This window comes from Octopus sinensis, linkage group LG7 (assembly GCF_006345805.1).
Source record: "Octopus sinensis linkage group LG7, ASM634580v1, whole genome shotgun sequence".
Lineage (NCBI taxonomy): Eukaryota > Metazoa > Mollusca > Cephalopoda > Octopoda > Octopodidae > Octopus > Octopus sinensis.
In genome coordinates this window covers 2,986,653-2,997,675 of record NC_043003.1, presented here as the reverse complement: position 1 = coordinate 2,997,675, position 11,023 = coordinate 2,986,653, and the positions used below count along the sequence as shown (strand labels likewise).

The window sequence follows — 11,023 nt, the reverse complement described above, 5'->3', positions numbered from 1 at the left end:
CTTTTCTGCTTTTAGCGAAACAGCAAAAATAAGTTTTGATCTCAATCTAGCAAAGCTGACCTGAATGTTGCAGATTATATTTTTTTTTGAGAAATCTAGTAATTAATCATCCAAAACTTAATAAGGATAATTAATCTGTCTCCAATGAAAAGCCCTCACACCTAATTAATTTATTCTAATGAATGGCTGTCGTACCTAACTAATTTATCCAATGTAGGTTCAATCCTTGGCTAAGGAAGCACCATCATGTACAACCAAAACAGCCCCACTTAACTTTGTAATACCATAAATCCTTGTGTATAATCTGCATTTTTCCCCAAAAATTTAAAGGTCAAAATCCCTAGTGCATATTATACACGAGGTTAAAAATGGAAATTATTTTCTAAGCAATGTCCGAGTCTCTATTTGCTGTCCGGCAATGTTTATTCCGATGTATTTTGTGATGTCGGGCACGAAAATACCTGAAAGCAATGAAGTCATAAAAGAATCATCCATAACTTGCAGTAAGCAACATTTATTAAACGTTATTACTGTTACTTCTTTATTTTCTGCAAACAAAATGCACAAAAAAGCTACACGTTTGCATTATGTTATATATACAATAATAATAAAGGACGTTATCATATACATTTTTACAAACTAAGGACATTACATAGATCTCCTTGACTCAAGTTAGAGAAGGGGTGCGTATTATACACAGGGTTTAGGTTTTTCAGAGATACAACCCCCTAAAAATCCCCTGCATATTATACTCAAGGGCGGACTATATTCGAGGATTTATGGTAAACAAGTACCATACTAATATGGTTTAGACGGTTTACTCATGAAATAGGGATGGCCCCTATCATTGCTTATCTATAATGAATTGGGTTTTAAAACGCATTGCCAATTTAAAACCCAATTCATTACAGAAAAGCAATGATAGGGGCATACCTATTTCATGAGAGTTCTCACTTTTATAATGGTAGGAAAGCAGTAAACTCCACCACTTCACCATTTCTGTAAGATATTGGTCATGTCTATTTTTTACCTGCTAGAATGGATTGTATGGAATTTATTGAGGCAGATTTTCTACGGCCAGAGGCCCTTCATGTTGCCAACCCTCGTTTGTTTTTAAGTCAGGTAATTATTCCCTATGACCCGATGTGTTTTCTTGGAATATAGGGAATGAAGAACACCACTTGCATGCCGGTGCCAATCTGCTGTGAAAAATCTTGCTATACACAAGTCCTACAAATAACCCTTCTCTAGATTTTACTGAAGCAGGTTAAAGACCGAATCAAAAGATTAAAATTTCAAACAAATCTAATGGAACCTTCTTTCAACATTAGGCTGGTCTCAAAATGCAAATTTCACTGTTTTAATAGCAGAAGAAAATATTTGAATTCATAAAAAACAGACAATAAATGCATTTTTTATATTTGAAATAAGAGAGAGAAACAGAAAAAGAAATTGTTAAATCACATTTAACAACAATTCATCTCACTCGAATGATTAGAATTTCTTTTATATATATATATATATATATATATATATAAATAATTTCCAAACATTGATTCCAAAGATATTTTTGGCAACACCTTAGTAATAGGAATATAAAGTTCTGACGAAGATTATGAACAGCAGTGGAAAGAATCCTAAACAACATTGACAGACGAGAGATTGCCATTACAAAACAGTTGAAACACTGCACTAATAAATACAAGGTATAAATTGTTTGCATTTACAGGTAAGCTACATAGAAGCTACAACATGCAGACAATATGCAAAGTATTTTTTTTTTTGAAGACAAATTTTCATTAAAATATAACAATTAATTCTAACAACAATACTATAAAAAAAGAATAAAAGTTTATAAACAGTGTATGTATAAGTTTGCATTCATAGAAATAAAATGGTTCGTCTAACAGAAACTCATGAATTGTAAAAGAGAAACAAATGTTATTGTTCTTTACATTCACTCATTCCCAGCAGCCTTTTGCTGCTGACGCCACCAAAATGAACAAAGACATGAAATTGTTCTGGTTTTTGGGCAATGACTGACAAGAGAAGAGCGTGTCAATGTGTTGTGTGTGAATTTGCCATGTGTTCCTTCATTATCCATCTTTTAATATTATATATATATATAGATGAAACCCAACCCTCTGAGCTTGAAGCTGTGCAAGCCACATGGCAACCTCAATGGTACAAGTGGTTTGAAAAAAGCACTCAGTACGCTTGAAAGTGGTTGGTGTTAGGAAGGGAATCCAGCCATAAAGACCATGCCAAAACAGGCAGTTGGAGCTAAATGCAGTTCACGAACACATCCAATCCTTGTCAAACCGCCCAACCCATACCAGCATGGGACATGGTTGTTGAATGATAATGATAATATATATATATATATATGAATATAATAATATATGAATACATATATACTGGTTTGTACTTATAATATGTGTATAACCGTATTTATTCCTTAGTTTTTACTCCTTCTTTTTATCTTTTCACATTTTACCTTAAGTATTTATAATATAAATTTTTTAAAAATTTCTGTGATGTTCTCATAAGCGTTTACATTAGTACTTCCCCTTCTATTTTTTAATGCCTAAACTGGTATATTATGGCATTAAATTATTAAGTAAATAAGTGATTTATTTATAATATAAAATTAATATATATTTTATATTTTATAATTTAGCGTACTTGGAATCATAACAAACTTACGATAAATCTAACAACCGTATGTTACTATGCAACAACCGGTGTTATAAATTTTAAGTTACCCATGAAATAATTTTCTGACTTAGTAACATATTGATATTAAAAATATATTTATATCTAAATTAAATATTTTATGAATGCATGGGTGGTTCTTTTTTCGTTATTTGAAGCACAGTTATAATTTTGAAGGACTAAATGGTAGCATAGCTGCTTCCCTTTTTTTATCTATGTGCTAGTTGTTGCTTGTGATTATGTATGTGTATAAGTGTATGTATATACATATAACTATGTGTGTATGTGCGATTGATCTGTAGATGCGTGTGTGAATATTGGCGTTCCGTGACTAACCAACCGTATAATTTCTTTTGTGATTAAATTTCAAACAATAGCCATCGAATTAATCTAAATTGTCTTTACCTAGTGATCAGCATTTCTAAAACTCATAGTTATTTCGATCTTGAAAGGATGGACTTGGTGCTAACTTAACTGTATCTATTATTATTATTATTATTTTATTATTATTATTATTATTATATTAATAGTAATTTTATTAACTTTCATAGCTTTAAATTTTATGAACTGAACCATGGGTTTTAATTATTATTTTTCATCTCCCTATGTGTTAGTTTTTTAAAAAAAAACTATTAGCCAAATATGTATAATATCGGTACTTATTAATATTAGTATATACACCGAATATATTTTTGTTTTATTTTGTTCTGTTTACCTTCCTTTATTGTACCAATGATATTATATTATATAAGTGTAGCATTATGGTATAAGTTTTTATATTTTTATATTTTACATTTTTTATATATTTTATATTTATATGTATATGGTTATATTATATTTTTCACAATTATAACAAATTTAATTTAATTCTCTGAAGAGGCCGTGGCATCTTGTTAATGCCTCATTTATACCTGCCTTATGGCTAGAAGTTAAATGAGGTATGATGACTGCCCTCACTGCCGAAACAGCTGTCAGTTTTGATTTAATTGCATATTATATTTGAAAATTTTTTACTTATATCTCTTTATCTTTTTACTATTACTGTATATCTCATTTTATATAATGCCTTTACTCATATGTAATGGTGTATTAAAGTATGATTGGTATCATCGGATAGTTGTTTTTATTGATTTAAGTATGTTTCTCTCCATCTCTAATTTTGTAGTATATATATATTATTATATATATCCATAATTAAGGGTAAAATCAATTAGTATTAATTAATTTCACCAGTAGTGTTCAGTATGTAAAAGGACCATTTAAGGTGTATTCAAAATATTACGTTATATAATTAGGGCTTAGTAAAATAAATTACTTTGCCACTACTGAAATTTTTAGAAATAGCAGCCAAAAAGTTTTTTTTAGCTATTTCCACTACTTTAAGAAAAAGTCTCCCAGATAATGTTTACTCAAAAATAACTCACGAAGATATGGAGGTAAAACTTCGTGAGTTATTTTTGAGTAAACATTATCTGGGAGACTTTTTCTTAAAGTAGTGGAAATAGCTAAAAAAACTTTTTGGCTGCTATTTCTAAAAATTTCAGTATGTGGCAAAGTAATTTATTTTACTAAGCCCTAATTATATACGTTATATATATATATATATATATATATACAGGCTCTGTCTTTAAGAAATTTACTTAACAGCCACATTGTTGCACATATGATCTCACCGCATAGCAGCCTAGACAAATGCTTTCAACCATAGATTTTGATGCTCATCTTCTGAATATATTGTGCGTGCATGAACGAATGTGTCCATGTCTGTGTAGAGTAAGGAATGAAGAATTCCCGAAAGAATTCACTGAAGTTTGCAGCACTTGTAAGTGAAATTTAAGAAAAGGGGCTGTGTAGAAATTCATCAAATGTGTGTGTGAGAAAGAGAGAGAGAGAGAGAGAGAGAGAGAGATGTAAATTTGCAGGTGACTCGGCAGAATCAGCAGAATGTTGAATAAAATATTTCTTATGGCATTTGCTTTTCTCTTTTTATATTCTCAGTTCAAAAACCTGTGCTCAAGTCAACGTTGCCATTCTTCTTTAAAAGACTGATCAACTAAGTCTCACATAAAGTAATAATCTTTTCTACTCTAGGCACAGGGCCCGAAATTTTTGGGTAGGGGGCCAGTCAATCAGATCCACCCCTGTACGCAATTGGAACTTAAATTATCGACCCCAAAAGGATGAAAGGGAAAGTTAACCTCGGCGGAATTTGAACTCAGAACATAAAAACAGACGAAATACTGCTAAGCATTTTGCCCAGCGTGCTAACGTTTCTGCCAGTTCGCCGCACTAAGAATTAGATATTCTTCTCTACTCTAGGCACAAGGCTCAAAATTAGGGGGGGGGGGGGCAGGGCAGTCAATTAGATCGACCTCAGTATGCAACTGGTACTTAATTTACCAACTCCGAAAGAATGAAAGGCAAAGTCAATCTCAGCGGAATTTGAACTCAGAATGTAAAGACAGACGAATTACCACTAAGCATTTCGCCCAGCATGCTAATGATTCTGCCAGCTTGCTGCTTTTCAGATAAAGTAATCCTGCGAGGAGAGGATCAATATAGTTGACAAAAGACCCCAGAAGGTGGCGTCTCAGCATGGCTGTAGTTAAATAACCAAAAGATAGTAAAAACAAAATATTTGCTTTCATTTTGAAAATAAAATAAAATATCAGCATTTACCTGTTATTTTTAAATTAAAAAAATTAGAATTACGCGTAAAAAATTACAAATAAAAAATTTCATTCCTGAAGCAGTGAGAGAGTTTAAAATACAAAAACATAAAGTAGCATTATAGAAAATGAAACAAAGCAACTCATTCAGTTTGAAACGATTTTGTCAGAGTGAAGTAAATAAAGAAATCACAACCAAACAAAACCAACATTTAAAACTAATTAAACTGAACCAATTATATATAAAAATACAACAACGAACAAGTAATTAACAATTACAGGGGGAGGGTAAATGCAACAGCTAGGCAGGTATATCAAATATATATAAACTGTAAGATGTTATACAGATTTGATATAAGTGTTATGATGTGGGCTTTAAGTGCTGACCTGCAGTAATAATTATAGAGGCTTCACATCCCATCAATCGCTCAGAAAGGGCTCTTTCTGAATAGCCAGCAAACTGCAAAAACGGCAACAAAATTTTGAGATGGATCAAGGTTTAAGAGAAAAGTTTGAAAAAAGAGAAAACAACAAATATAACAATAGAAATGACAGCAATTGTGTTGGAGTTTGTTACAATAAATGAGAAGTGAACCTCCAAAACTAACCTACAAGGCATGCTAAAATTATTTTTGACGCCAACCCACATATGGTCACCCCTGCTTCTATGATACAAACTGTCTTAAAGTGATATAAATTAAAATCCATCCAACCATATTCACCACCCATTTTTCCTGGAAGGAGCATCAAGGTAGCAGCCTCAGGCACCTCCTCTACAGGGTCCTGTATGTACAAGGTCCGAAATTTTTGAGGAGGGGGCCAGTCGTTTAGATTGACCCTTGTATGCAACTGGTACTTAATTTACCAACTCCGAAAGGATGAAAGGCAAAGTCAACCTTGGTGGAATTTGAACACAGAACATAAAGACAGATGAATTACCACTAAGCATTTTGCCCAGCGTGCTAATGATTCTGCCAGCTTGCCGCCTTTCATATAAAGTGATCATGTGAGGAAAGGGCCAATATAGCTTCCAACTGGGTTCCCAAAAGTGACCAACTGCAACTATGGACCTTATCCAACCATCTTGCTCTTGGTGTTTTGCTGGTTGGCTTCAACTTGAAGAATCCTTCTTGTGATCCTTTCCTGCAACATTCTAACCACATATCCACAGCAGTGGGCCTTCTTCCAGCTCTTTATGGTCTAAGTTCAAATTCTGCCACGGTTGAATGTGTCTTTCATGCTTTCAGAGGTTGACAAAACAAGAACCCGTTGAACATTGCAACTGCTTCAAAGCTGTTGGCTTTCTTTTATTGAAAGAAGTTACAAGAATACCTCACTTTACGAGGAACCGAGTTTACGAGTTTTATTTTACATCATCACCATTGTTTAACGTCCGTTTTCCATGCTGGCATGGGTTGGACGGTTTGACTGAGGTCTGGAAAGTCAGCGGCCGCACCAGGCTCCAATCTGATCTGGCAAGGTTTCTACAGCTGGATGCTCTTCCTAACACCAACCCCTCCGAGGGTGTAGTGGGTGCTTTTTACCTGCCACCGGCACAGGAGCCAGCCAGGCAGGCCTGGCATCAATCATGTCTGGATAGTACTTTTTACGTGCCACTGGCACGGGGGCCAGTCAAGGGGTATAAAAAGGCTAAACATCCATTTTGTGTGTGTGGTAATGTTGCAACATGTATCAACATGCAGCAACACTAGTTCTGACACATCTATGCAGCTGTATATAGCAACAGAGTAAAATGATGGCATAAAATTTCATGGGAAAATATTGCTTTACTTTACAAGTGGTCTCAGGGAACAAATTAACTTGTATATTGAGGCATTATTGTATATTCCAAACACAGGCTTAAATAATGGCAATTATTTTACTAAATATTTCATTATTTTAAAAATTGACTGAAAGAAAGGAATGTGCCGGAAGCACGTAAAAAGCATCCACTACACTCCCAGAATGGTTGACATTAGGAAGGGCATCCTGCTGTAGAAACACTGCCAGATCACATTGGAGCCTGGTGCAGTCTCCTGGCTTGCCAATCCCCAGTCAAACCGTCCAACCCATGCCAGCATGGAAGATGGACGTTAAACGATGACGATGAGGATGAAAGGAATAAAATATGGTAACAAAAGGAAACATATAAATAAATAATATATAAGGTAAGATTTTCTTTATTTTTTCCCTGATGAAGGAGTAATTATCGTGATGCACCCTCGTGCATTAAATACGGTGATGAACCCCTGAAATGGCCACAGGGAATGTAACTATGGTTTCTTCCTTTTTTTTTTTTTTTTTGCCTGGACACTGGCTTTTCACAATAGGTTTTCCCTTATCTGAAAAGTAATTTTTAATCGAAAAATTTCTAAACGATGAACTTTTCTCTTACCTTATATATTATATATTATTTATTTATATGTTTCCTATATATATGTATTTTTATATCTTTTTATATATCTATATATTTATATATTTCTTTATATTTTTATGTATTTATTATATATATTTTTTAGTCGCTAAAGTATTAATCATTAACTTTTAACCACGATGGACTGTATTCACACATTTTTCTTATATGCTTGTATTGATGGGTTGTGTTTCATCTTCCGTGATTTTATGCATGTAAATTCTATGTGAAAGAAAAAGCATTATGTGATTAAATGTTCGAGATATGAAATGTTATGTGGATGACCTTATATTGTTTGTTCTGCAACCATAGTTTAATATATTTGTCTCATTCAATTGAGCACTTCTATAGCAGTCCTATTAAACATTTTGTTCCTGATAAGAAACAATCACTGTATTACTGATATGTGTACAATATAAAATGGAACAAAAATGCAATAGAGGACAATAAAACATTCGGACAGATAGACAATACAAAGGCAGACAGGACAAACAGCAATTAGAAGGACAGACAGAAAAAGGTGGGTCATTTGTGGCCCTCTTTCCTCAGTCAAGTATACCAGAAGTCCTTACTGTTTTGGGCAGTTACACTTGTTCAATGTGCTTGCCCCTAAAAAAGCTAAGCTAAGAGCATTAGACTTTTTTGTAAGAAAGCTAACAAATGTGTACGACAACAAAGACAAAAAAATGGAGAATAAGGTACACAATTACAAATACAAACAAGAATATAACAACAGGTGTCTTTCGACTGAGAACGAATCACATTGAGCTGGCGTGTATGAAGTGACACACAGACATAACAAATGAAGGACAGGTGTCAATCCATGGATTGACACCTGTTCTTCATTTGTTATTTATTTATATATAATTCGCCTATCTCACAACATGCCCTTCACATATCCTGAAGTTTATAACAGACTATGCATTTAATAAAGTGTACACATCTGAATAGCTCACGAGTGGATTGTATACTCCGTTGAATCAAATTTTCCGCAAGCCCCATAGGGATTTCATTCTGCTGATTCTTATACCCCATGGTTGACATTTGCAAATTATTGTCGTGTGTATATTATTCCAGTTTAACTAGGTGCACCAACTTAACCCATTAAGTCGCCGAGGACTTTTTAAGGTTCTCATTTAGTGTCCTATTTATAGGACAGTGGGACTTCATGGGTTAAGTACCTTATTCAATTGAATCTTACATACACACACACACATATATATATATATATATACATACATACATATATGTATACTGTGAGCAAGGTCGAGTGGTTGCTACGTATATATGCATGTCTATGTGACAATGTAAGCAACTTGAAGGTAATCAACCTTGATGATTAGCTAAACAGGTTTTGTGCTACAAGTTGTATAACAAATAGTTTAGCTATGAAACATATGTAGTCTTTATTTACCTTTTCCATTTCTTACGTTCTTCACATTTTACATACCTACATATATGTGTGTGTACACACACGCACACACACATACGAAAACACTTTTTATATATATTTATGCGTACCAGCTGGACCTGTGAAAAATACATGGAAAACATAAAAAATGATCAAGTGTCTCTGCGAATTTTCCGCAAATTCTGCACGAGAGGTCAGATCCGTCTTTAAGGACGTCTGCATGGTAGTTTCTGGTGGCTAAACTCTGATCTTGCACTGTTATAACAAAACCTTCTGTTTCCCCTTTCAGACCTGTCCCTTGTAGCCATTGGTGTGTTAGATACTGATCAATACCTGGCTTGGACAGGCTGTTAGGATGTTTCCCATGCAGGAGTTTGCCTTTCCAGTTGTCTTCGGTATTATTCATGCAAGATTTCTTTGTTTTTTTTTGTTTGTTGGCAAGTTTACAGTTTCGGAGGAGGATCATGATACAAAGCTCCCTCACCAGGCTTCAGTCACCTAAGCCTGACAAGCTAGGTACAAGTGATGAACCTTTAAAACTTAAAGTTGCATGGACCCAAATCGAACTGTTATTAAATAATAATATAACTGCATCCAAATCTGCTGAGTACCTCTTTCTTTCATTTGTCCACTACACACACACACTAAAACAAAAGATTGACAAACAGTTATACAAGGCATCGAAGTCATTTGTCCCGATGACACACAAACATAATTAATAATTTTTAAAAATGAAAAAGATAGTCATTAATATTCCAAGATCACTTTAGACAACTATTTCCCTGTACTTCAATCTAACCTCGATGTCTTAGCCATTTTGGAGTCCCTTTTTAGACATAAATGAAATCCTCCAAGCATAGGTTGATCTACAACATATCTTTTATTCTAAATAAATGCCAAGGTCCCTGATATATATATAAGGAGGGACTATACATATATATATATATATCCCTGATGCAAGGATATACATCTACAGTCCCTCCTTTAACCCTTTGGTGTTTAAGCCGGCCATATCCGGCCCAAATATCCTACATGTTTTACATTCAAACTGGCTATATCTAGCCCCTCACACCTAACCTACATTGATATTCTAAGAATAAACTATCACACCATTGAAATTTCAAAGTTGTAAGATAATGTATGATTAATTTTAAATGATTTGAGTGAAAAAAGTATTACACTTAACAGATTAATCTGAACACTAAAGGGTTAAACCCTATCTTCCCTTTATTGTCTCCTTATTTTGTATTCATTTTGCTTAGTATTTTAAAATTCTTCTCATGACTTAGTGATCTCTATGCTTGGATGCTTCCAAAGTATTCAGGCTGCTAAAAACTAGAGCTGACATTTGCATGTCAAGGGACATACAATTGACTCCTTCCCTAATTGTTTTCTTCATAACTGCTCTACTATGACCTTTCATCTCCTCTCTATAATCTTCTAGCTTCACATACTACCACATCTCCGATTTAGTCTGCTTATTATCATCTAAATGTTCCTTTGTCAATTCTAATTTCCTCCTCTCCTTTCTTCTCTCTCTCTCTCTACCCTCCCCCTACACTCTCCCTCACTTTCACTCAGGTGATTTTATTTCTTACCTCTATGCTTTCATATCACCCCTGTATTACCTTTCCTGTTTCCTGTTGATGTTAGGAGGCACAAGCACTTACACACACATGGTCACACATGGCAGTAACTGCTGCCAACCAAATTCAATTACAAAGCTTCGGTCGGCCCAAGGCTACAGCAAAAGCCAATTGCCCAAGGTGCTGCGCAGTGGGACTGATATCTACTTATATATTGTATGTACCACTG

The 11,023-nt window shown here is 34.2% G+C and overlaps 1 protein-coding gene across 2 annotated transcripts in view; it reads right to left on the bottom strand.

The window, feature by feature from the left end:
* The window catches only part of LOC115213957 (acetyl-coenzyme A synthetase, cytoplasmic), a 78,136-nt gene that overhangs the window by 42,179 nt on the left and 24,934 nt on the right, over nt 1-11,023 (bottom strand). The window contains exon 4 of one of the 2 annotated variants that reach the window (XM_029782961.2): nt 5,772-5,844. The exons of the other annotated variant lie outside the window; for it this stretch is intronic. Within the exon in view, the coding sequence (XP_029638821.1) occupies nt 5,772-5,844 (73 nt within the window). The remainder of the gene's footprint in view (nt 1-5,771; nt 5,845-11,023) is intronic. 2 annotated transcript variants of the gene reach the window in all.